At 42.3% G+C, this 26,924-nt stretch overlaps 3 protein-coding genes and 1 pseudogene across 11 annotated transcripts; 2 read left to right on the forward strand and 2 right to left on the reverse strand.

Annotated features, from left to right (window-relative positions):
* The first annotated feature begins 4,653 nt into the window (after positions 1 to 4,653).
* On the forward strand, positions 4,654 to 5,466 carry Ascl3 (achaete-scute family bHLH transcription factor 3). Its single transcript, XM_047519435.1, has one exon. It carries the CDS (start codon positions 4,662 to 4,664, stop codon positions 5,205 to 5,207), a length of 546 nt encoding a protein of 181 aa, XP_047375391.1. The 5' UTR covers positions 4,654 to 4,661; the 3' UTR covers positions 5,208 to 5,466.
* Positions 5,467 to 8,112: 2,646 nt separating this feature from the next.
* On the forward strand, positions 8,113 to 19,252 carry C11H11orf16 (chromosome 11 C11orf16 homolog). Of its 6 annotated transcripts, none has more exons than XM_047518585.1 (7): positions 8,113 to 8,177; positions 8,727 to 8,911; positions 10,206 to 10,353; positions 11,918 to 12,152; positions 12,350 to 12,953; positions 17,756 to 17,979; positions 18,501 to 19,252. In XM_047518585.1, the coding sequence occupies exons 2-7, from the start codon at positions 8,769 to 8,771 to the stop codon at positions 18,506 to 18,508; spliced, it is 1,362 nt and encodes a 453-aa protein (XP_047374541.1). In that variant the 5' UTR covers positions 8,113 to 8,177; positions 8,727 to 8,768; the 3' UTR covers positions 18,509 to 19,252. The 6 variants fall into 6 exon arrangements, with proteins under 6 accessions (XP_047374541.1, XP_047374537.1, XP_047374542.1 ...); XM_047518581.1 differs by having other exon boundaries at positions 12,350 to 12,997; positions 18,501 to 19,251; XM_047518586.1 differs by lacking the exon at positions 18,501 to 19,252 and adding an exon at positions 14,060 to 14,118 and having other exon boundaries at positions 12,350 to 12,997; positions 17,756 to 17,804.
* Positions 14,556 to 16,620, reverse strand: LOC124958359 (elongation factor 1-alpha 1-like; annotated as a pseudogene).
* On the reverse strand, positions 17,592 to 26,344 carry Akip1 (A-kinase interacting protein 1). Of its 4 annotated transcripts, none has more exons than XM_047518589.1 (6): positions 26,307 to 26,344; positions 25,848 to 26,075; positions 25,302 to 25,382; positions 22,802 to 22,906; positions 21,115 to 21,195; positions 17,592 to 19,285 (listed from the first exon to the last, which is right to left on the reverse strand). In XM_047518589.1, the coding sequence occupies exons 2-6, from the start codon at positions 26,067 to 26,069 to the stop codon at positions 19,142 to 19,144; spliced, it is 633 nt and encodes a 210-aa protein (XP_047374545.1). In that variant the 5' UTR covers positions 26,070 to 26,075; positions 26,307 to 26,344; the 3' UTR covers positions 17,592 to 19,141. The 4 variants fall into 4 exon arrangements, with proteins under 4 accessions (XP_047374545.1, XP_047374544.1, XP_047374546.1 ...); XM_047518588.1 differs by having other exon boundaries at positions 26,294 to 26,339; XM_047518590.1 differs by lacking the exon at positions 26,307 to 26,344 and having other exon boundaries at positions 25,923 to 26,282.
* Between the last annotated feature and the right edge of the window lie 580 nt (positions 26,345 to 26,924).

The following is a 26,924-nucleotide window of genomic DNA, read 5'->3' on the forward strand; positions in this document are numbered from 1 at the left end:
TATAATCTTAGCTATTCAGGAGGCTGAGGCAGGAGGATCACAAATTTGAGACAGCCTAAGCAACTTAGTGAGACTGTCTCAAAAAATGAAAAGGGCTGAAATGTAACTTAGTGGGTAGAGCCCCTGTGAGTTCAATCCCCTTTACTGCCAAGAAGAGAGAAATACCACTATACATCTATTAGAATGGCCAAAATCCTGAACACTAACTCCAAATACAAGGATGTAGAACAACAGGAACTCTCATTTATTGTTGGTGGGAATGCAAAACAATACAGCAATTTTGAAGAGTTTGGTAGTTACAAAACTGTACTTACGTTTGCTGTTGTTATTTTGTGTTCATGTGGTGCTGGATAATGAGCCCTGGTCTCTGTGTGTGCAAGACATGCACTCTACCAACTGAGTTATATCCCCAGCCCCAACCTATATGACATGATTCATCAATTGTGATCTTTGGTAATTAGCCAAATGAATTGAAATCTTATGTCCATGTGGAAACTTGCACATGGCTGTTTATAGCAGGTTTATTCATAATTGTCCAAACTTGGAAGCAATCAAAATGTCTTTCAATAGGTGAATGGATAAATTGTAGTACATCCACACAGTAGAATATTATTCAGTGCTAGAAAGAAATGAGCTTTCCAGCTATGAAAAGACATGGAAGAACATTAACTTCTATTACTAAGTGAAAGAAGCCAATCTGAAAAGGCTACATACTGAATGATTTCAACTATATGACATTCTGGAAAAGACAAAACAATAGAGACAGTAAAAAGATCATTGGTTGTAGGGGTTAAAGACGGAAAGATAAATAGAACATAAAGGCTGTTTGATGCAGTGAAACTATTGTGTATGATATTGTATTGGTAGATGTACACCAGTACACATTTGTCAAACCCATAGAATATAAATAGACTTGGGTGATAATGGTGTGTAGGTTCATCAACTATAACAAGGGTACCTCTATGGTACAGAATGTTGATAGTAAAGGAGACTGCATGTGTAGGGGCAGGGAGTATATGGGAATTCTGTGCTTTCTGCCCAGTTTTGCTGTGAACCTAAAACTGCTCTAAAAATAGGAAAAAATAAAATGGGTATTTTTTAAAAGATGTAATGCTGGGCATTGTGATACATACTTATAATCCAAGCAACTCATAAGGCTGAGGCAGGAGGATCCCAAGTTTTAGACCAGCCAGAGCAACTTAGCCAGACCATGTCTCAAAATAAAAAGTAAAAAAGAAGAACTGAAGATGGTAGCCGGGTGCAGTGGCGCATGCCTGTAATCCCAGGGAGCTGAGGTAGGAGGATCAAGAGTTCAAGGCCAGTCTCATCCCAGCAACTTAGCGAGGACTTAGCAACTCGACAAGATCCTGTCTCTAAATAAGGTATAAAAAGGACTGGGCACGTAGCTTAGTGGTAGAGCACCCCTGGGTTCAATCCCTAATACAACACACACACACACACACACACACAAACACAAAAAAGATGTAAGTTCATGTTGACCCCACTAGTTCTGGTCTAAATCTCTAAAAGAATATTGACCAATATTTGCATATTATGAGACTAAAGATCTTTTCTATAAATACTTTTGATATAAAATCATATCCCAGATGAATATTGGGGTATTCTTTAACAAAAGAATTTGTTACAAGTGTCCAGTTTTGTAAGCAAATCTTTCTTTTTAGTATTGTACTGTCATGTGTTGTCATATCTACCTATTAGATAGAAAAAGCAGCTAAACCAGAACCAAGCAGTTCTGTTTAACTGTAAGCTACTTTGCATATTGTTACTGAAAAAACCACCTATAAATCAGGTTAAATCTGACTCGGCCCAAAATACAACATCTTGAGCAACAAAACTCAGGTAAGAGATACTTCTCCAGAGTGGCCCAGAGGGGAACCTGATTTTTAAGAAAATCCCTAGACACCATTTTTAAATTATACGTTTTGTCAAGCTGATTATTCCATTATCTTAAAATATAAATTATTACCCATGTTATGAAAGATCTAGCTTTTACTGGTGCTTAAATAACCTGGAGGAGTTATGAAGTAAGGACAGATATGTTCTGGCCCCTGCTCTGCTACTACCTTTGCAACCTTAGGGATTTTTACAACCTCTGAGGGGTGGGAAAAGAGGGTTTCTAAGCTTCCTCCCAGCTCTGACATTCTATAATTCAATTATACATGCAGTGGTAGTTTTTTGTTTTTTACATGCCAGATTTTTTTTTTAATCCATGAAAACTGAAACTTTTACAAAGTTCAGCAGAGCATCTGGAATCTCTTAGGATTTTATCATTAAGATCTCATTTATTTCCCAGAAGAGCTCTAAGATAGAAACCCAAGATTTTCCCAAGATAGGTGTGTTTGCTAGTTGGGCATGTATTTGTAACCATGGAGCCCCAGCACTAACAATCCATGCTGCTTTCCTTTAAAATAAACTTGTACTTGATTCCTACAAACACATCTAGACTCTACTAGGCTTCCTATCTTAATTCTCTTCACTGCTGCACTTTTTTTTTTCACTCTCTTACTCTGTTTCATTGTTAAAATTTCCTATTTGAATGAAAGTTGGTCATATTTAGATCGTACTACATTGATTGGTGGACTTACTGGAATTCTCAATTTAAAAAAAAAAAAGCTTCTTTATCAATATGTCCCCAGAGACTCTTTTTCCAAGAATTACACAAAAACCTAAACACTTTTAATTATCTGTGGCATATACAAATTACTCAGATTTCATCTGGGTCAAGATTTAAGATGTTATTTCAGTTATGCTTCAGGGTAAAACCATATCCAAAAATATAATTTTACATAATTAACTTTGATGACAAATGCTTTACTTTGTGGAGGGAACCGTTGTAGTTAATAAATTCTGGCTTATTAACTGTAGGCAAAAATAAGAGTGTTGCCAGAAATATACTTGTGCAGCCTCCACATCCATTTACCATCATTTTGCAGCTTCTGCCATACATGTTCATCTTGCTCTCTGGAATTTCTAGCTTGGGAATTTCCTAGCTAGTTTCTCTCAGCAACTTTTTCTATTTGACAGAATCTTGGCTAGTTGTTAGTCTTCCAGAGATTTTTGTTTTATGTTAGTTTATGTGAGGTCATTTGGTCAGTAATTTAGACTCTTTCATTTCCTGTTCCTCTGTTTCGATTTTTAATTGGATCTATCCCACTTATCTCATCCTCCCTTACTCCCTTTGTAGAAAGAGCATTTCCTGGCATTGACTCCTTTTTTAGCCTGTTTCACCATGACTTATAACCCTCCTCACTCCTCATCCCTCTCCCTGATCCCCTGCAGCCCTTTCTTGTGGTACTAGGGATTGAACCCAGAGCCTTGGTCATGCTAGACAAGTGCTCTACCTCTGAGCTACATTCCCAGCCCTCTTTAAAAAAAAATTTTTTTTTTTTTGGAGACAGGGTCTACCTGCCTCCTAGTTAACTTGTTAAACTACAATGCCCTTTAAAAACCTTAAGTGGCTACCATATTATGGTCAAATGCAAATAAGCAATAGTTGTTTGTAAAATAAGATGGGGATTTGGGGTGTAGTTCAGTGGTAGACAGCTTGTCTCCCATGCACAAGGTCCTGGGTTTAATTCCCCAGCACTGCAGAAAACAGTGGATGAGGTTATAACTGTGAATAGTAAGAGAGAGAATTTTTGACGGTATACAAAAACAACACTAATAATATTGAATCACCTGTGAGAAAGTCGTTCCCATTCCAATTCTCTTTCAGTTCTTGTGACCTGAAGTTATAGTCTTAGTCTGGTGGGAACATGTCTTCTACATCACTAGAATGCCTTTTAATCTCCCTCATACAATAAGCAATAATATCTAGCCAGATATTTAATATTTGTACTGTTAATTGCTATTTATTGTGAATTATACTGATTTCACATTTAGTAGGGATATAAAGTCTCTTTTAAAATAAGTCTTCTTGAGGGGCTGAAGATGTAGCTCAGTGATAGAGTACTTGCCTTGCATGTGGGAGGCCCTGGGTTCAATCCTCAGTACTACAATAAATAAATAAATCTACTTGAGTAAAAAATATTAAGTGTTTTTTTTTAAAATAATAAGTGATAGTACAGGCAAAACAGATGTACTGATTATCATGGAGGTGTATGCAAGTAACTGAAGTTTGGAAAACACCGAAACCACAATATTCAAATACATGTTGGAAAAATTACAAACTAGTTAATGATCATGCATCCTCACAAGCATAGTTTTCTTAAGTAATACCTGATATGACAGGGGCAAAACCTAAAATAAAAATAAGAAAGGAATCACTTGTTCTTAAATAGTTAGAATTCTTTTAAGTGAGAAACTCCCGTCATACCTTTAAAACACACAGAACTTAATTGAGAAAAGTGCAGCTATATTCAGATGTTGTGTCCACATCCCATGGAGCACAAGGATAAAGTATTATACCCCAAGGGGACCCACACCAACACATTCCCTCTTTCTGATTATGTCTACACATATCCCATTTTTAGTTTTTCTTCCTTTTTTATTTTTTTTTTCAGTGCTTTCCCAAATGGGCTCAAAAACTAGTCATCTAAATAGAAGTCTTTAAAACATTGCTCTCTAAGAATACAAACCTTGCTCTGTTTTGAATCTGGCCAAATTAATAAACATGGTTATATTTCTAGGTTAAAGAGGAAATGACGGACAATAGAAGCTACTCTAATCCACCAGACAAATTTCCTGTCTTCTCTGATTCTACCCACTTGCCGCTGCCCAGGTCTTTCTATCTGGACCCCATGGTCACTTTCCACCTGTATCCTGAAGCCCCAGTGCCATCCCCTTACTCTGAAGAGCTGCCATTACTGCCTTTTTCCAGTGACTCCCTGATCATGGAAAATTATGGTGAACCCTGCTCCTTCCCATTCCCAATGCCTTACCCAAACTACAGAAGGTGTGAATACTCCTATGGGCCAGCCTTTATCCGGAAACGGAATGAGCGGGAAAGGCAACGGGTAAAGTGTGTCAATGAAGGCTATGCCCAACTGCGACATCATCTGCCAGAGGAGTATCTGGAGAAACGACTCAGCAAAGTGGAAACCCTCAGAGCTGCAATCAAGTACATTAACTACCTGCAGTCTCTTCTGTGCCCTGATAAACCTGAGACCAACAATAACCCCAGGAGAGGCTCCTCCCTAATGGCAACCACCAGTCACCATGCTGACCCTATTTTTAAAATCATTTGAATCAGCATTTCCAAATGGAAACAGATACTTTCACAAAATAAGGTCTCTCACAGCATCCTTTAATAGTTCTTCCTAAATGTAATTTCCATGTAGGCAGATACTAGCTCCCCTGCTAACCTATGCTGGATTTTTCCTACCTGGGTTTCAGATGTACTAAACATTATCTTATGTAGACTGTGAAAATGCTTGGCTCATTTCTTTTGAGAGCTCTAGAAGAGCAGAATGGATTCCCCAAGGTCCTCTGTACCTCTCACCCTGCCCTTCTCACACACTTGGTCCCAGTCTCAGCTGTGAGAAGCTCTCACAAAAGCATGAAAAGTGACAAGTGACTACTTAGTGCTCAAGGTGCACTTTGCAGCTACTTGGTACTAAGTGGTCACAATGAATTTCCCTTGATTTGTCAAAGTCTGGTGGTTCTTATTTATTTGGTGTTGACAAGAAGTCACAATGAGAAAGTAACTCAGGGTAAAAGCAATAGTAGTTTATAAAACTTTTGTCATCCTTTAAAAGATTTCAGACTCATCTTTTTCTTGCACATAGACTTCCTTAGGCAGCTTAGTATAGGACTTAAGAAGGCAAACTCTGGACACTAACTGCCTCAGTTTCAAGTTTCACTCCTATTTCCATTCTAGGTCTCAGTTCTTCATCCACAGTATGTGGATAATCTCAGCAACTCCCCATGTGTTTATTATGAGGATTAACTGTGCCTGACACTGTGTACATATCCATAACCATTGTTTTTTATCATCATTATTATTTTTATCTTATTTTGTCCATAGTATCGCCATCCTCTAGCCCAGAAAACTTTCAACTGCCAGGCCTTTCCTTCATCCCTTGGAAGGAGAGTCCCTGCCCCATAACTTGGAAATTGCCTTCAAAATGTCTCCATTTCTACTCCTAAGGCTAGCTTCAGCAGTTCCTTCCCTCTTAATTCCCAGTCCCATCTGTCACCAAGCATAGTCAAGACTTCCCACACACTGTCACCTCCACTGTCATGTCTCTGAAGTCTTTCCCAACTTTCATTCCTTGCCATTAGTTGTGCCTTTATTTCGTATACATACTTCTCTTGCAGTTCCTAGCCTATTATTTTTACACACCTATCTCTGTCTTTTCAGTAGACAGACACCAATCATATTCATCATATTTTCCTTTTAAAGAACTTCAACTCAGGTATGTGTTAATAAATATTTGTCGTTACTATTTTCCTCTTCCAATTCTGTCACCTTGCATCTGAATCTTTGTTAACTATCTCCTCTCTGGCTTTTCTAGTCTTTGTTCCCAACTGGTTCTGCCCTCCATATCTTACAGAGTTTCAAGTTACTTTGTTGCTCCAACTATCTGATGACTTCTTTTTGACTACAGTGTTGTTTAAATTTGTTCACTTGCTTTTCAAAGCTCCCAACAATCTGTTCCCATCCCAAATATTGGATAGGACATATATCCTGTCAAAAAAAAAAAAAAAAAAAGCAAACCACAGTCTTGCAAGTATATCCTTTGCCTCCTGCCTTATCTAGAATATTCCCTCTCTCTCTCTCTTTTTTTTTTTTTTTTCAGTGCTGGGGATTTGAACCCAGGGCCTTGTGCTTAGCAAGGCAAGCACTCTACCAACTGAGCTAACCAACCCTAGAATATTCTCTTTTCTTCCTCCACCATTGAAATCTCACTGTCTTATTCAGGAATCCTGTCAATGGCAGCCTTCATTAGTCTTTCCTAGACTCTGTGTGCCAGATACTTCAGCCATTAAGGTATATGAGCCTGGGTTACAGTTTACTTTTAACTACAAAATTATGTGTTGAGGGCAGTCCTCACTTAAGACACTTTGGGTTGCAAGTAAGAAAAAAAAAACAATCCAGATTCACATAACCAAGAAAGGAACTTTATAGGCTCATATAACTGAAGGACTCAACATTGTCACCTAAGACTTGTTTTCTTCAGGTCTGTTCTGACTTTCTCTGGAAATAGCTTTGGTGTCCCCAAAAAGCTATCAGAATCTCTCAGAATCATATGCCTTCTTATTTGTACACAGGAGGAAAGAAAAAGTCTATAACCCAGGATTCCCAGAAAAAGTCTTAAGATCCATTCTAACTGGAGAGTAACATACCATACCTAAAGAACCCCTATGGCCAGGAAGATGAATGTGCTGACACACCTGGAGCTAGGACCACAGTCAGCTTCTCTATGTATAGGGATCTGCAGACAGAAACAAGAACTCATGGAAGGGGGAATGGATGTAGGCAAGACACCTACAAATTCCCTATGTATTTTTTTGGTATTCTTCACTCAACACAGGGCCAGACACAATCAGTGCACAGTGACTGTGAAATGCCTCAAAACGCCAGCCTCTTCCTGTGAATAGTCAAACAAGAGCAGAATCTAGACTTCTGTTCCTTTGGTCACCACTGGTCCTCTCCCTGCATTCCTAATGGTCACCACACATACTCCTCAGTAGAGTCCTGTCTATTACAAACATAACCACGCCTTTGGTTATTTTGTTTTAAACCATGAAAAATTCTTAGAGTCCTTGGGCCAGCCAGTGGCTTCCCACATCCCAACTTCCTTTCTGCTTTGGGTGGAGGTATATCAACAGCACTGGGTCTCTGTAAGGGTCAGCTTCCTCCTCACATGACTCTCCTGGATCCATGGGGACTTCCCACTGTGAGTGACTGACTCTTCTGGCAGTAGTGAAGCCCAAGTTTTGGGGAACTAGGGACATACTGGTCTTTCACTCCTCCTCTCTTCCCTCTCCTTAAAGAGAAAGATTGAGAATAGCCCTTGTTTCCTTTTCCCTGGTCTCCCTTGGCTTTCTGTCATCCCTCTGCACATGCTCAGTGCTCTCACTGGCCTACAGCAATCCTTGCAGGCTTGCATCCATGGCAACCTGCTGGGCAACCAAGAGTCAGTTGGGCTGAGGCCCCGGGCCCCAACTGTCAGAAGTTACCTGAGACTGAGACAGAGGCTGGGTTTTGAGCTGTGAGTAAGTCCCTTTGGAGTCAGAACTGTGATGGGCAGGACAGATTCTAACAGGGTTCTGGTGGGCTGGAGCAGCTGAGTTTGATCTTGAGCCCTGAATAGCAGCTATGGCTTTGACCTGGGAACTCAGCTCCAACAGGTAGCCAGGTTAGGAGGAGAGTTTGTGGCTGGGGATAGGGGTAGTTTGTCATCAGGGTTAGGGTTTGTGAAGGGAAGAGTGGGGAGAAAGAAAAAAGAAAAAAACATACTGAGCTTACAGCCAGCTGCTTTCTGCATATGCAGAGGTTAAGGGAGCACCCAAACTGTGAAGGATTTAAAGCTGGTTTCTCTAAAACCACAGCACCCGCTCTTACAACCCCTCCTGTTTCCTGAGCTGAGGTTCCTGAGACCAAATGATCCAAAGAAGAAACTGGGTGTCTGGTGGGTGAGGGAGGGGCATGGACTCAGCTGTCCCTAGGTTACAGCTAACCTGGAGCTGAGCCTGGCCCACCTAGCCGCCCTCTGCTGGGCTGTGGGCTGCAACTCAAGTAATGCTGGTGCTTGTTCCAGGTGGTCTCTTGGAAGGCCGTGCAATCCTCCACCGAGCTCGGGATGTCTTTGCCCAAATACTGCAGTGTGGCCACAACCCTGAAGGCCCCTGGCTGGAACTGTGCTGCTCCATCCTGGGACCTCTCCTTCACCTGCCCTTTTGCTCTCCAAGCGCCCTGCCTCCCCAGGCACCATACTCTCACAAGGTACCAGAATCAGCAACCCTGGAGGGAGGGTGGCCCCTTTCTTTTCCCTTTGTTCTTAGTTCTAGATGGTGTCTTGCTTTCTGTGTAGGCTGACAGGGCTCTTTACTGTTTGGCCTGTTGTGTAGGGTATAAGTCTCTTACCTGGCCTAAATGGTACTCCCAATGTCCCAGGTTGACTGGCTTTTTGTCCCACCCTGCAGTACAGTTGTGGCTATCACAATTGGCATGTGTGAGAGAAAGCAGTCAACAATGACCAGTTCCAAAGTTTCTAACTTATTTCTCTGTCAACTTAAGACTTGCTGTGGCAATGAGAATTAGAATTTCTACAACCAACAACTAAGGTGGAGTGTGTGAGTCCCCTCTCAGGCCCCCTCAGTTTCACCCTATATGAGTTTCAGCTGTCATCGAGTTAGGTTTTTGTGAAGAAAAGAACAGGTTTACCCCCAGAAGTCCCACCACTGAGGAGGAGGAAGGAGGAAAACAGTAACATACATTGAGTTACTTATATGTAAGGCATTTTCCATATTTATCTGCTGAGCAGTAACTGAAGTGCAGAGGTTAACTGAGCACACAGCCAAGGGGCTTGTATGACAGTTGAAAATCCTCAACTGGTCAGGATTTTTCTGAATAATATCCTCAGTCAGTTGTCTATAAAGTGTGACCACAAAGGGGCAAAGCAACCTCACCCTATAGAAGATACAAACTGTGTAAATTCCAGGGATCAGTTCCATGCTTCTGAATGCAGTCTGCCTAGGTTAGGAATGGACTTTAATTGCTCCCTTTCTCAATTCACCTATGTCTACCATCCTGTTTAAGTACAAATTAAGCATCTTTGTGTTCAAAGTTGCCCACAAAACAGTTTCTTTAAAAACCCTAACCCTTGGGCAACAACTCCCCAAGACCAGCTGGCCCTGCCCACCCAATTCCCCAGAACTGGTTTCTCCTTTACTGTCTCACAGCACCTTAGCCAGCTGCTTTGTGCTGCCCCTGCTCCAGCACTAACTCATCCCTCTGAGCCCCAGTGCCAGGTGCATTACAACTTTGCTCCTTTGGCATTGCAGTCCACACTTCCTTGCCTCTTCCTGGAATCTCATACATAGCCTTAGGATTTACCTCCTGGTGTCCTTTCCTGGTCTGTTTTTTTAGTTTCGGAACAAGCATTAATTAATTTGAATACATCAAGGATAATCGTTTTGGTTACCTTGAAATTATTTTCAATTTAAAAATTATGGTTTCCTTCCCTGTATGTATATTGCTTGCTTTTTTTCCCTAAATTTGCTTGCTTTTTTTCCAGGTATCACCAGTGTCTTCACATTGCTGACCCAGCATGGCAGGGGACTGGCTGGCTGGGAAGAGTTGGAAGTGCCACTGACACTTGGGTCCTGGCTAGAAGGGAACTAGATGGCTTTTATTATCTGGCTCAAATAAAGGCAGCTCCAGAGGCAAGTCCCTGACTCCCAGCAACCCCCTGGCACACTCCTCTAGGTGGCCCTGATTAGACAGCTATGTGTGTCCAGCAGTTCAGTTTCTTAGATAAGCACAAATCTCCCATAGCCAGATTGTAGAAGTGAACATGTAGTATCAGTGAGTATATTAGTTTTCTAGGGTTGTGAAACAAAGTGCCACAAACTGAGCAGCTTAAACAACAGAAGTCACTTATCTCACTTTTCTTGAAGTCCAGGTATTGGCAGCATTAGTTCCTTCTAAGGGCTGTGAGAAATAATTTGTTCCTTGCCCCTCTCCTAGCTTCAGAGGTTTTCTGATAATCTTTGGTGTTCCTTGGCTTATGAAGCATCACCCTGAACTCAGCTTTCAACTTGACGTGGTGCTCTCCCTGAGTTTTCTGTCCAAATTTCCCTCTTTTATAAGAACATCAGTCATATTGGTTAGGGGCTTGCCATGCTCATTATAACCTCATCTTAACTAATCTTAACCTGCAATAACCATATTCCACTCCCCAAAAGAGCCATATTATGAGATACTGGGGGCTTGAACTTAAATATATGAAATTTTGGAGGAAAGGGAACAATTCAACCCATAACAGTAAAAAAAAAAAAAAAAAAAAAAATTAAAGTACTTTGCTCAGGAAAATTCAGTGTGTTGAGTTGTAGGCACTGGCCTAAGAGAAGGAGGAGAGAAACATGCCTGTCTGCACACGTGTGCCCTATTCCTGTACACAGAGGCTCATTCCTGGCACACTAGGAACCTGCCTGGGCTTTACCTCAGTGGCTTCTTACTCCTTTGGGACTTTTCAGAGTCAGACTTTGTAAATTGATGGGAGGAAAACTAGTGTGAATTTTCAAAAAAAAAAAAAAAATGAACATAGAATTTCCAATCAAAAGTCATTTTATCCTTTTCCAGTAACTAGTAGGTCAATTCAAATTAAATGTTAGCAGAATTCTGCTACTATAAGGTTCTGTTTTGTGATTGGTTTAAAATTATTCGTAACTTTATTTTCTCTTCAAAGTCATACGGAGTGCTCAAACCAATTGCTACTTTTAATTAGCTTGAATACTTTTTCTCTTGTATGCTATTCATTTGTTTAAACCTTCCCTTTTACTGCTGGCAGGTTGAGGTCTGCCCTATGGCTACAATCACACCTTGCCTGAGTGGGCCTCATAAATGAATGATAAACTATCCCCAGGTGGTTTTAGACACATTTGGTAGTATTGGAAGGAGAGAAAAGTCCAGAGAACCCATGTTCCTCCTGGGAATTGTAGACTAAACATTTGGTTGGAGGGAAGGAAAATAAGAGAACAGAAAGGGAAAGCAGAATGTGATAAACAAGAGTTGTCCGTGGCAGGAAGTAGAGGCAAGAATAGTCCCGTTACCCTCCCTGTCTCCACTTCAATCATATCTAAGCAGCACTGCCTCTGTCTTGACCCTTCTTCTAAGGGTCCCTCTCGGTAAGGAACTCTGGCCTGGTTCTGGGTTGTTGTAGGGGAACTTGGGTGCTCCCTGTTGTACTTTCTAATGCCAAATCTTATTTTGTTGTCTTTCCCATAGCTGGAGAAGCAGGGGATCCTGCTTGTGGAATATGAGGCTCCCCTTGTAATGTGCCCAAACTTGCCACCCCAGAAGCAGAGTGTGGTCTTAGAAGAAGATATCATTCAGCTCTCACCATCCAGGGACTACTCACTGCAACCTGGGGACAAGGTGCTGGCACCCTGGGAGGCAGACCGACAGCGGTATGGCCCTGGCACTGTTCTCTTAGGCTTGGAGTCAAGAGACCCCCAGAGAGGTAAGGGAAACTGATCTGACCCATCAGTCCCCAGATGGGGACAGGCCAGAACATATAGGATTGAGAACCATTAAAGAATCCTTACGACCTCACTTGCTGCTTAACTAGGGGTAGCAAACAGATACATATTTATATCTTTCAGATTGCATATATATATATGTAATTATAACAAAACGTTGCCTTTTTCTGTTACATAGCATCAAAGGAAGAAGAAATCATTGTTCAGTTCTGGAATGGCAAGACAGCTAAAGTGCCTCAAGGTGGGGTCAGGTGGGTGCCCCCTGCTGTCTGGAAGAAGGCTGTGGAGAGGCTGCACTGGCCTTGCACCAGGGAGAACCTCAGTCCCCTCCTCTGGGCCCCTTGCTGCTCTCTGCTGGGGCCAGTCAATGGATGCACCACTAGCCTGCCTCCTCTGGATGCTCCTTTCCTGTGCCCTCCCTGCCAACCCCATGCCTGCTGCCGGCTGCTGTGCCAGGGCTGCTTCTACTGCTGTTCCTTAATGGGCCCCACCTGGTGGCCTCTAACTAGGACTTCAGAGGTCACAGCCAGGGAATTCCTGGAGTCAGGATTGAAACCCACAGCACAACTTTTGCCTTTGGAGGGTCCTAAAGAGGAGTCAGTAGCAGTGCATGCTCCTGTGGCTGTTTCTTCCTCCTCTTCTTCTTCTTGTGAAGAAGATTCAGAGAATGAGCTGGAGATGGGCCTTCCCCTGAGACTGATGGTGAACAGCGCAGTCAACACTGACCCCATCCTTCCTGAGAAGTGTTGGAGGCAGAGTGGCCCCTGCCAGCCTGAGTGGAGGTACTGGAGGCGAAATGGGCCTGAACCACGTCCTGGGAAACCAGGTATACCAAGGGCATTGGGTTGTCTTCCAAGATAGGGTTTCTGGCTCCCCATCCATGTGCATCTTAGGAATTGGATGCACCTGTCCACTCTGTTGGACTTGGAAGTAATACCTGGGAGACCAGCCAAGTGGAAGGGGAGACTATGAGAAGAGGGAAGTTGTAGGTTTCCACTGAAGCTAAGAGAGGAAGGATGGGCTGACCTTTGTGCTAAGTTTTGATATTTTCTTCTTTCTTCACCAGCCTCTGCTGAGAAGAACTGCCATTGCTCATGTTTGCTTCCTTTTTTTTTTTTTTTTTTTTTTTTTCCCTGATGACCTTTTTTCTCTAGTTGAACAGTTAAAATGCTTTCAGGTGTTGATTTGAGTTGATGTCCTGAGAATCACAGAAACTGATCCTTCAAAATATTGACCATAGAGCTGGGGTTGTAGTTCAGTGGTTAGAGTGCTTGCCTAGCATGTATAAGGCACTGGGTTTGATCCTCAGCACCATATAACAATAAATGTATAAAATAAAGGTATTGTGTCCATCTATAACTAAAAAAAAATTAAAAATAAAATAAAAACATTGGTCAACAGGCCACATTCTCCAGATGAGCCCCATAGTAAGTCAGAATGGGAAGGACCAAGCACTGCCTCATGCTATTCATTTTTTTTACAACTAATAGGGGAAGCCATGTTAAATTGTCATGGACAGTCTGCAACCATTCCCAAGCTTCTTTACTTCAAACTGAGGACTATGACATGCCTTGGTGAATTTGAGAAGCAGCATATTATTGATCTGCTCCAGACATATCCTATCTAAATTCCTAATGGGGCCTAAAAAGAACAGAAGACTAGGTCTACTGGCAGAGTTGTGTGAAGGAGGTAACCTGGGTAAGCCCAACCTTAGCCTAGATTCCTCGAGCCCTGGAGACACTGATTGAATGTTCAGTGCAGGGGTATTTGGGGCAGGCATACTGGGAGCACTAAGGAACACCACTGCTAAAGGCTTAGGGATCTCTAGGCACTGCCCACAATGGGACCCATGGAGAGTCCTTGTTTGGAGCCATTACCTTATTTCTAGGACAGCTACTCAGCTAGAAGTACTGCTCAACCCATGAGGATTTCACTCTTGCCCCAGGGGTAAGGACTTCATAAGTTTTTACCTCCAGAAAGTTGGGAAATTCTTTTTACAATGAGAAACCTTCTTGGGTGACTCCTTGGAACCCCTGGTTTTTGGCATGGGTGGGAGTGGATATAAGTCAGCTATAGTTGTATTTTATATGAGGGTTGCTGCTTTTTCAGGTTTCCAAGGTGTGGGATTTTTCCCCACCTCTGATAGGGAAATAGAAGCATAAGACTCCATCTATGGCCATCTTAGGCTCTTCCTCCTCTCTCCAAGAGGAAACTTTGTATTGAAAAATATATGGTGGAGGGGGAAGGGGTCCTGGGCTTCTGTGAAATGGATTGATCTGCTCTCACAATGGTAAGCCCTGGCAGCAGCTACGTGGAAATAGCTCTTTCTCAGATCTACTCTCCCAATGAGTGGTAACATAAAAAGAATGCTACCAAAATTGTTTTCATACAAACTTCTCCATAGCTTCCACTTTCTCCTGCTTCAGCTCAGCCTGGAGAAAGAAAATCTTTATCCATCCAACAAAAGAGTTAGGGGAGCAATTGAGACAGCACCAGGCCCAGCACAAGAGGAAGGAACAACAAAAGGGTGACCAGAGGCAACATGGTAGTCAGACAGGCCCCAGTTATCACATCTGCATTCCCACTGCTGTGGCTTGCTCCATAGCAATCTCTAGAATGGTTCCAAATTAAGTCCAAATTTTCCCTGGTTCTACACATTCACTGCTTTTATCTCCACTGCCCAAGTCACTTAAACCTATATTCAGTCTCTTGCTCCATCAGTACATTTAAACAGACCCAGTCCAACACCCTCTCATTCTTTTTTTTTCCTCATTAAACTTTTGTTTTAATGGGTCTCAAAATTCTGTGACAGATTTTTGGTCAAGTTGTTTCCATTAAAAAGTACTGATTTTAAAAACTAATAACTTAAAACTGCCACACACACACACACACACAAAACATATGGTCCACAAAACATTCTCCTTTCCTTCTGAAGGTTTTACGATGCATTGTTATCATTAACCAGTCTTTTACTATTAAACTTAAATGGCCGATGGAGACAAACAGTTCTGAGACCGTTCTTCCACAACTGATTAAGACTGGGGTGGCAAGTGTTAGGGTTAACATTCGTTTAGCCTTCTGAGCTTTCTGGGCAGACTTGGTGACCTTGCCAGCTCCAGCAGCCTTCTCGTCCACTGCTTTGATGACACCCACATCAACTGTGCGCCTCATGTCACGAACAGCAAAACGACCCAGAGGAGGAGAGTCGGAGAAGCTCTCAGCACACGTGGGCTTTCCTGGAACCATGTCAACGATGGCAGCATCACCAGACTTCAAGAATTTAGGACCATCTTCCAGCTTCTTACCAGAACGGTGATCAATCTTTTCTTTCAGCTCAGCAAACTTGCAAGCAATGAGCTGTGTGACAATCCAGTACATGGGCATAGCCAGCACTGATTTGACCTGGATGGTTCAGGATAATCACCTGAGCAGTGAAACCAGCTGCTTCCATTGGTGGGTCGTTTTTGCTGTCACCAGCAACATTGCCACGACGAACATCTTTGACAGACACTTTCTTGACTTGAAGCCCACATTATCTCCAGGAAGAGCTTCACTCAGAGCTTCATGGTGCATTTCAATAGACTTTACTTCAGTTGTGACGTTGACTGGAGCAAAAGTGACCACCATGCCAGGCTTGAGAACTCCAGTCTCCACTCGGCCCACAGGGACAGTACCAATACCACCAATTTAGTAGACATCCTGGAGGGGCAGACCCAAAGGCTTGTCAGTTGGACAAGTTGGTGGCAGGATACAATCTAAAACTTCAAGCAGTGTGGTTCCACTGGCGCTGCCATCTTTACGAGTGACTTTCCATCCCTTGAACCAAGGCATATTAGCACTTGGCTCCAACATGTTGTCACCATTCCAACCAGAATTGGCACAAATGCTACTGTGTCAGGGTTATAGCCAATTTTCTTAATGTAGGTACTGACTTCCTTAATGATCTCCTCATATCTCTTCTGACTGTAGGGTAGCTCAGTGGAATCCATTTTGTTAACACCAACAATTAGTTGTTTCACACCCAGTGTGTAAGCCAGAAGGGTGTGCTCACAGGTCTGCCCATTCTTGGCAATACCAGCTTCAAATTCACCAACACCAGCAGCAACAATCAGAACAGCACAGTCAGCCTGAGATGTACCTGTAATAATGTTTTTGATGAAGTTTCTGTGTTCTGGGGCATCAATGATAGTCACATAATACTTGCTGGTCTCAAATTTCCACAGGGATATGTCAATGGTGATACCATGTTCATGCTCAGCTTTGTTTATCCAAGACCCAGGCAAACTTGAATGAGCCCTTTCCCATCTCAGCAGCTTCCTTCTCAAATTTTTCAATGGTTCTTTTGTTGATCCCACCACACTTGTAGATCAGATGACCAGTAGTGGTAGACTTGCCTGAATCTACATGTCCAATGACAACGATGTTGATATGAGTCTTTTCCTTTCCCATTTTGGCTTTGATTTAGCGGTGGTTTTCATGACACCTGTGTTCTGGTGGAAAACCCGTTGCGAAAAAGCAACACCCTCCCAATCTAATAACGGACTGTAAAGAAGGTATAGTAGCTTGAAGTACTGTTTCTTTTGCTATGCTCCAGGGAAAGTTAATCCCAGGGCTGAACCTTCAGCATCATCAGGCATGTTCGTTCCCAAATCTTTGGAGAGCAGTCTTGAGATGGGGTCTGGAGAAAGGGGCCATCCCCAGCCCTTGTCACAGATGCAATAATTGTCGTAGTTGACTAGAAAAGATGAAGTGTATAAAACCATGTATGGATCAGGGCTGGAAACAATGGTAAAAAACAACTTTATTCTCCCTTCCAAATTTTGTTTTCTTTAAAGGAAATATGCTGCTTTGCTTCTCCTAAATATGACTGGTATCTAATCAGTACTAGATATCAGTATTTGATCTGACAGTATTTGAGCTCTGTTCTGTCAAAATACTAAAGCTTGACGGTCTTGAGCTCTTCCTCTTATGAAACCTCTTAAATGGGTCATTCTGCCTTCACACTTTTAGTTCCTTTCAGCAGCAGGCAGCAAGAAGTCACTGATCCCAGAAATCCTAGGGAGGTAGATTGTGGGTTGCCATCCCTCCTAGTGCTCCCTTTCCTTAAGACTGAAACAGGATTCAATCTGTAGTTTAAAAGAATTTAAGTATTCCTTCCTTTTTAGATTGTTTTCCTGTTCTACGGAAATCCCATTGATTTTATTCATTTAACTTCTTAAAACTTGTTTTCTTAAAACCATCAACTATCTCTTCTTTGTAATCAATGTTATTGATTAGTGAAGGAGTAGAAGCTTCCTCAATTGGAGGCAACTGGTTAATTTGTTTCCTCTGTTGGCTGTTCAAAAAAGTTTGATAACTTCTCTCCCAACTCCAAATTTGGGTATTAGATAATGACCTTTCCCAGAAGAACAATGGCCAGAAATGATTAACAAAGTTTATTTCTCTTTAAAAATACAGAACAATGCTAGCAGCTTACAGATACTTAAACGAGATTCAGTGACCCTTAATGCAGTTCTATTTGTCATTAGGACTAAACTCATCAAAATAGTAGCATATTCACCATACCTAATTATTTTGGGTTTAGGAACAAGAGGTTGCAACATCTGGAAAGAAGAGAAGGACAACAAACAGAGAGTACAAACTGCAGTAGTGGGAACTACCAAAGAGCTGACCCTGAAAGCAACCAACATGAAGCCACTGCAGACCCTACCAGAGGAAGCCGAACACAGAAAACTGAGTCCGGATATCAGGACACATCAAAGGGACAAGAATTCCCAAGAATTCAAACTGAAAGCCCTGGGGGTCTAGGTAAAGCAGAATGACTGAGAAGGGTCATCTTAGGGGCTCCTTAAAAGGTTCTTAGATCATCTGGGGTCACATTCCCTTTGAGAATTATAAAATCCATGGCCTCCTTTTCCAGAAAATTGTACTCATGATTTTGCATGTAATTTCAGAAGGCTTACAGAACCCATGAAGCTTATGACTGGTTTCTTGTGGGAGAGGAGGTACAAGGCTCTCCATTTAAATAACACTGTCCCAAGGTGTTGGACACCGGTGTGCTTTACTAGGCCCTTGTCTAGCTGAGCCTTTTCCTTGTAGGAATGCTAATATAGATTTATTTAAAACTTTTATTTTTGTCACATAATATATAGCATTTTCCAGAGGAAAAATTAGCTATGTTCAAAATGATATGATTCGTCAGGCAGTTGAAGTGGTAGGTTAAAAAATCTTGGGATATATCAATGACTTTTTAAAAATCAGTGATTTTTGATCCTTAAAATTATAGTCAAATGCGACTCAGGAGTTTTCTTTCTTTTTCTCTTTAACAGGAAGTTAAAAGATAATGATGGTAAATACCTGAGAAAGGGTTATAAAGAATGGCTGACAAGACCTTCCTCAATGGAAGGCGAACACAGGCTGCAGGTGAGAATCAAGTAAGCAGCAGCATCTTTACCCATTAAGATCTCCGTGCAGATAAACAGCAGGAAGGCACTACTTGTAAGGGGCATAGGAGTCAGTGGCCCTTCCTGGTGGCACTGCTTGAGGACACCACTTCCACAAAGGCCACAGGGTGTAGTAGACTGCTTTGGGCAAATGTCTCTACAGCCTCTCTGCTGTCTTTTCATAAAGCCTACGGCTATACATGAGGAACACTGTGTTTAACCTCCTTTTAATAGCAATAAAATGAATTCTGTGTTTCCAAATCTTTCCCTTTATTATCATAATTAGCCTTTACTTGGAAAGCTAGTAATAAAAACTCTTCAAAGAGCATCATCAATTATTACTTTCAGGCAAATGAGGGTGGGGGGACTCTCAAGTTAAAATGGGACTTCCTAGTTCCCAGAAAGGCTGACACCTCTTTAGTCAGCACTAAAAGCAGGATTAATGTGTGATTATTAAGAAAATCATTTGTGGCTTTATTCTTCTTGCTACTTGAAAAAGAGTGATGTGATGGCAGTGAAGGCCAACATCATATAGGGAAGACCAAGTCCACACTTTGTCCCGAATCAACCGCTACTACATGAGTCTTCTTGGTTGAGGCAGTTGAACCCACAGTGACAGAATAGGTCCCTGGATATACTTCTATGTAGAGGTCCTTTGAGACATCTTCAGCCTGAAAGGAAAAGAAGACACCATAGATTTTATATCTCAATGCCAACACAACACCTCCACCAGGCTACCTTTGTGTGCCAGAGGTATGATGAAATAAAGCACTGATGGGGGAGATGGAGGTCCTGTCTTCAAGGCTCAGCTTGGTCATACAATACCACTGTCATCTAGATAAACCTCAGCCTTTTCTTATATTTGTTTCCTTATTTATAAAGCTGTGATACTATCTATCTCACAAGTAAGCATGTGAAAACACTTCATAAATGCTAAAGTGTTATAGAAATATGAAGGATTATTTAAAAAAAAAGCACTCTAGTTGGGGTTAGAATTAGGCAGAGGGACAGACTGATGGTCATTGTTTTGCACTTGTAAGCAGAGACTGACGTAATGGCAAGGTCCCTAGGATAATGAGAAACATTCTTTTTCATTTGTTTTGCTAAATTCATTATCAAGAAGATCAAGCATTTCTTTTCTCCTAAAAAAATCATATGTGAACAATATGAATGGATGCCATTTTGTCACTGAAGCAGTAAGTGAGCTGGAGGAATGGTTCTATGCTGGAAGCTGGACTTAATGAGTTTAGAGCTGAAATGAGTGCAAACCATTCTCTTGAGCTAGACTTCACCCATGGTTGGGAAGTGGGTCATGGTAGGTATGCAGGCAGAAGATGGGTCTCAGTTCAGAAGGCAAAAGGGCAAAGTCACAAACCAGAAAAGAGCCAGTTACAGCAAAAGTGTCAGCTATGATGCTCAGTCATGTTTGGTCAATGCTCAGAAGAAGCCACACTGGGAAAAGTAAAACCACTGGCCAGCAAATTCACCAGCAGGAATAAATAATGTTTATGAAACTCTCTCTCACCCTGCTTTGTCCTTCAGATAGATCTGAAGCTGATTTTTACAAAAGTTGTTTACTGCAAAATTGGAGGTCCATTATTTAACAAATGTGAATATACATGAATGTCATATTTACTGGTTATTAAATATAAATGAGAAGTTTCAGAAAAAACAACTGTATCAGAATTGCAAAAAGTCAAAGATGCTCTGTAATCAAGATTAATGGTGGGGTAAGACTGCATCATGGCTCCAACATTATGGAACATCAGGAAGATCAGCATCACCAAAAATCAGCAATGATGGAGGCATCTAAGCTAATGATTTATATTTGTACTACAAGGAAAATAATCTTAGTTGCTACTAATGCTAGTATATTCCAAATCCTGGCTCCCAGCAAACTGTATACAAAAAGGAATTTATTGTAGCAACATGCTGAAGTTCCTTTCCTCAGAATTCCAGCCCTTCCAAGTTCCAAAAAGATTCTTTGAGGCTCATAAACTAATGAGTAATTTACCCTAAAAAATGACAACCTCATTATACATCTTTCAGAGAAATATTTGTGGAAAATGGAAACATACTTTTAAATGTCTTAGAACCTGATATCTCACCAAATGTATATGTTTCAGAGTTACAGCAACAGTTGCACTTTATAAGCAGCGAGGTCAGGCCCTCCTGCTGCTTGAACAGATGGTGGAATTCCAGCAGGACCCAGTGCCAGCCCAGCTGAGCCTTAGGAACTGAGATGTGAATATTTCACATTTTTTCCAACCACAACTATGAGTTCAGGCACAAAGAGCATATCTGAAACTTCGAAGGATGGATACCAACAAAACACAACTTTACACTGAACCAAAATTTTGTTCACCCTCCTTGAATGTAAAATCATTCCAACTTGAAAATATTACAGATTCAGAACAAACAATCCAATAATTAACAGGTCAACTGGTTCATGGAATTGCAATGGTGGTGAAGAATAGCACACTAGCGGCTCTGCACTCACCAGCTGGGATGCCTCTGGAGCATGTGCTGATGTTTCGTAGTTGCTTTCGGAACTGAGGGATATCTTTTCTCTGTTATTTCTCTAAAGAGACAAATATTGATCAGCGTTCAAACTTTGATTTCTGTATTACACATTTTCTCCTACCTTATGAGGAGAATAGTTCTGTACACTTTTTGTAAGTTGTCATCAAAGTTATTAAGGTTCTTTTGAGTGAAGTCTGAGTTATTTTTAGTCAGGTGTTTACCGTATTACTTTTTTTTGGGTACTGGGGATTGAACTCAGGGACACATGACCACTAAGCCACATCCCCAGCCCTATTTTGGATTTGATAACACTCAGCGGATGCTTAGAAAATATAATTCTCTTCTGTGCTTCTAGGAGTGTGGGTACTAGAAGGGAACAGGATGACTGATAACGCCAATTCCCTCAGAGTCACCAACTTAGGTTTTATATAGAGACGAATGACTACCCCACATGTAACCACTAAAGGTCAGGTGCACTTAAGTAAGGTGCTCAGGTGAAGCCCTCAAAGGGAACCCAGGATGCAGACTCCTGCAGTTCCCAGGAAAAAACAGAAGATGCCTCCAGCCTGCGCTCAGCCCTGCCACACATCCCTGTGCTCACTGACTGCACTTTTCCTAAAACTATCTGCTCTGACACCCCAAGGTGGCCCACAGGCCATGGAAGTCAGGAGTCTGACTTGAGAATTAGACTCTGGACTCAAGTTTTTTGGGTACAACTAGAGGAGTTCAAGAAAAACAAAATGCTGGGGCTGGGGATATAGCTCAGTTGGTAGAGTGCTTGCCTCACATGCACAAGGCCCTAGGTTCAATCCCCAGCACCACAAAAAAAAAAAAAAAGAAAGAAAGAAAGAACGAACAACAAAATGCCTATTCTCTCCTCAAAAACCACCACCTCCAATTTAACAAGTAGAACATTTGGCTTCCCCATAATGACATGTGTTTAAGAAAGGTCTGTAGTGACAGGCCTATAACTGTTACTATCTTTAGAAAAAGTATCACTTAAGCCTGGGAATTCAAGATCAGTATGCACAGCATAGAGAGACCCTGTCTTTAAAAAATATATATATATTTAAAGAGATCCCTGCCCTTCCCTTGAACTGGGGGCAGGGGACAGAGATTGAACCCAGGGGCACTGTAACACTGAGCTACAACCCTGGACCTTTTTTTTTTTGAGACAGGGTCTCACTAAATTGGGGAGGCTGGCCTCAAACTTGTGATTCTCCTGCCGCAGCCTCCTGAGTCACTAAGATTACAGGTGTAAGCCAATGCACCTGGCTGCACTTCCTTTTTAAAAATTATCAAAGAATGCTAATTATCACTATCTCAATAAGATATATAATTATTAAAAATCTCTTTTCTATCCCTAGATGCAGAAGAGGACAAGTGAAACTCTTTTCTTTAAGCATACTCAAGAATCCCACAGCCCAGGATTGCTGGTTCAACTAAAGATCCTACTGTGAAATCAGTCTTTTGGTTTAGACAAACTTCTACTTCATGCTCACCACTGTAAGTTCTTTAAGGGTTCGAGTTGATACTTTTCTGTTGAGCACTATACTGCTGAGTTACACAGGCATACAATAATAAGAGTTCAATAGGAACTCCCCCGAACAGGGTCTCACACTTGAGAGACTGAAGGTATACTCAGGACAGCTGAAGATACATACCTGACCGTGCCTGCTGTAAGAACACACGTGCAACTCCGACTTCCCTCTGTGATAACGATAAACATGGGTTGCCCCTCCTTCCTCTGCCACAGATGAATAATATTTCTAGAGAAGTAATGTGAAAGATGTTGGGTAATCAAATAGGTCAAATTTTCAATAAATAAACAAATAAAACCCCCAATGGCTGGGCAAAGTATGGTTAATGAGGTAGGCAAGAGAGCAAATGTAAACCACCTATGCTGTTGAGAGGTCTCTGAAGCCTTAGGCCATGTGAAGTGGCTAAAGAGAAGCAAACTGCATTTGGCACTACTTTGCTGCCATCTGCTGCCTCTGAAGGGCAAGAACTGTGGCCAATAAAAGTTGGGCAGGACCATGTCCTCTGCCAAGTTAAATAATTTTTCACATCTTTGCCTCAAAGTCAAATACACATGCCCTTTCCTTTCTTCTGACAAGTTCTGATGAACAGTTCCATGTTTACTGTGTAAGTCTCAGACAAGAACATGGGAAAAGAGGGGTACATTTTCTTGAGATTTAGAAATACAGCAGGAAATGAAACATAAACCCAAGAGCTATGCAACCCTACTCCCTAGGGTTCCCATGCAGGGGAGTGGAAGGAGAGGTCTCCAATTTAATAATAATCCAAAGGATCAGAAAACAGTTACATTTTTCTTGTCTATTTACTTCCCTCCCTCAAAGTTAACCTCAGATTTGCCCTTGATTATGACTAATGATGAAGACATCACAAGCCTGCTTGTTTTGAACATACTGTAGGGATAGTATCTAAAGTATGTGACTAGAAGAATAAGCAGGGAAAGAACTCAGAACATGGATCTGATAACTTTTAGGGGCTGCTTCAAAATTGTGAAGGCAAATCCATAATACTATCCTACATCTCTAGAAAGCCAAGGGGTTCTGAGGATCCATTCTAAACAGATTTGAACTGAAGCACGAACTAAAAATCAACATGAAGAACACCAATTTGCTAAACCTCAAACAAAAGACAAATATTATTCCTTTTACTAAACAATGAACCAAGTATTTATCACTTTACAATACAGATAAACATGGATTTTTCCACAACCACCTCAGTACAAATAAGGACATGAAAATATACTGAATAATATTGCATTGGTTGGAATACTATTTGGGTCACAACAATTTTTATAAAGGATGTACAAAGATTAAGAGTTTTTTTTTTTTTTAATCTGAACATAAAAAATGGAAAAAGCAGTAAAATAAGGAATCCTCTTCCCTCTCCCTTACAGACAGGTGTCCTCACAGTCATAAAAGACTCACAAAATGTTAAGGCTGGAAGAGACCAGAGTTCTGGTGTTAATCCAAGAAGACAGAGAGCACCTTCCATACATGTGATTTCCCTCAATGTTGGCTGGAATGCCTTCAATATTACCTCAGAGGTACTTAAAAGATGACCTAAGTGCATTGGTTTCAGAGGGGGGACTTTAAAACATTTATTCACCCATTTTAATGAATGGTACCAAAATCTCACTTAAATCCTGCATCCTAGAGTTTATAATTTGTCACTGTTCCTCTGTGGAAACCAAAGAAGTAGACTATAAAGACTGGAAAGGATTTTAGAAATCTTAATTTTATGATGGGAAACTAAAATACCTTTGGGTCCTGAAGTGCTTTCTCTAGCTTATCATTGTTTGGGTCACATGGTTTTGGTAAGGTTGAGAGAGACTAACTGGCAATATATTACAGTGGCAGAACATGGATATGATTCCTGAGAAGCAGTTCCTGACACTAAACCACACATCGCTGACCAGGAAACTCCATCTGTCCTATATAACCAGTTTGTCACCAACAACTGCTTATGGACCCGCTGGGACATAAAGTCTGATCACCAGGGACTTGAAACAAACATTACAAGTTAAGATCTAATGTACACTGTGTTTCAGTTTTTGTATCAACACATTTTGTTGTTGTGTGTATATGACACTGGGGACTGAATCCTCTGAGCTATACCCCCAGACTTTTTTTTTATTTTGCGGTAGGGTCTCACTAAGTTGCCCAGGCTGGCATCCAACTTGCAATCCTCCTGCATCAGCCTCCCAAATAGCTGGGATTACAGAGTAGCCGAGTTACATGCCTGTGCCCCTCAATGTTTCAATGCATTCTGAAAACAAAGAGGCTCAGTTAACAGTTTAGAGTGATCCTAATTTTTTTTTTTTTTTACCTTAAGTTGAATATTGGAAAACAACACCACCCTACAATTTGACCTGTTTTAGAATTCAGCAAATACCCACCCACGCACACTAGACTGAAAACTCAGTAAGAGCAGAGACGTTTTAATTGTTCACAACAGTATCCTCAACATCAGAATTAGGAATTCAATAAATATTTGTTGGATGACTTATAACTTGGGTGCGGGCCTGGTGAACAGAAGATTCAGGAGTATTCTGAGTCTTTCTGAATTCCAGAAAGATCCATATTGTTATCATTCCTTGGTGATGGGGCATGGCTTTGGTTCACAACTTACCCCACACTGACTTGAAGTATAGTCCATGAATTCAGCCATTGTTCTGAAGGAAGCACTAAGGGTTGGGTGCCTTTCTTCTCTCTATTTGAATAAATGGCAAGTCACAAGTGAGGTCTAGGATTCCCTGATAGAAAATGAAACCATTTTGGAACTACTCTTTCCACTTTTGTAAAGTCCTCTGTAAGTTTAAGCCTGTAAGAAGGATCTTACTGAGAATTTCAACTCAATAAAATAGACGTGCAATTTATTCAGGACCTAAAAAAACAGATTTGCTGCCTTTCCTCTAATATCATATGGTGCCCATGTTAGGATTTTTTTTAAAGTAATCAACCAGGACCAAGCCTATCATTGTTCTACAGCCACCCAAACAAGAATCTGTCAAAAAGGAGACTTTTCAAAAGATTTTTCCATTCATTGTCCTGATACTTTCCATCTTTCCGCCAAGGCCCAAGGGCGGAATCCCTCAGGCGCTTCTGTGGCGGTGCGCTCCTGGAAGCCTGCAGGCCACCGCCTAGAGAATGAGTGGGCCCAGTTCCAGGCCCTCACCTCTCCTGGGAGAAAGGGATGGGGACCCGCTGCCAGCTGTCTTTCTTGGTAGGACCCCTCCCGGGAAAGACTCCCCATGCTGCCTTTGGGACGCTCCTGTGAATGCCAGTTCACCGCCCTCCTCTTGGCCCGCTCCAGCACTTCTTGACCCAGCCTAGCTGAGCGCTGCAGGGAACGTCGGTCCACCCCGTTCAGCGCCGCCGCGGCGAACCAGTTTTCCATGTCTCCCTGGGCAGGCATATACACACAGACACCAGAGGTTCAGTCGTACTGCCGCGACGCTGCTCCTGTTCAGGGTGGGAGCCCCGGCCTCCACCTCCCTGGCGATCACCGAACCCCGTCCGCCCCCAACGCGCACTCCAGCGGGCGCGGGGCCAGGGGGCGAGGCCGCACGCGCTGGCCCCCTCCATTTCCGCCCCCCCGCCCCTGGACTGAGAGCCCCTCACCAGTGCCGCTTACTCAGTGCGCACGCGCCCCGCGCTCTCCGAGAGGGAGGCGGGCCTGGACTTCCTGGCGCCGGCGCAGCAGACCATTGGCGGAAGGAGGAGAGAGGCGGGGCGACTGGGCGCGCGGCCTGGGCGGGACACGCCTTCCGCGTCCTGGCCGCTGCCCTGCGCGCAGGTTGCCGGGCTAACTGAAGGGTTCAGGGGCACTGTGCAGAGGCGGGGCGCAGGGGTTCACGGTGGAGCTGTCAGCCAAGGCCCCGTACGAGTACCTCGCAGCCTGACTTGGTGAACCTGGTGTAAAGTCAGGTGGTTCGTTGGTCTGAAACATTGTTAGGGCTAAGACAAGTGCTTCTGGCACCTCTTTATATTGGTCTGTAATTTTTTAGGGTATCTCTAAAACCACCTTTTTATCTTTTTGCTGCTTATAGCACGGGAGACCTTGGATTAATCTCCCTTGCTTAATGTCGGCCAAGCAATGAGGGTGCCAGGATGGGTTTTGGAGACCTCGGGATGGAGGCCTGACGGAGGCAGGCCTGTTGGCTCTGGAACACTTTGATCTCAGCCCGAAGGCAGGTGTTTCTGTCCCACAGGGCAGGGGGAGCCTGAAAAGCGGTGGGGTCTCCCAATCCCC

The sequence above is a fragment of the Sciurus carolinensis genome, chromosome 11 (genome assembly GCF_902686445.1).
Source record: "Sciurus carolinensis chromosome 11, mSciCar1.2, whole genome shotgun sequence".
In the NCBI taxonomy this organism is placed as follows: Eukaryota; Metazoa; Chordata; class Mammalia; order Rodentia; family Sciuridae; genus Sciurus; species Sciurus carolinensis.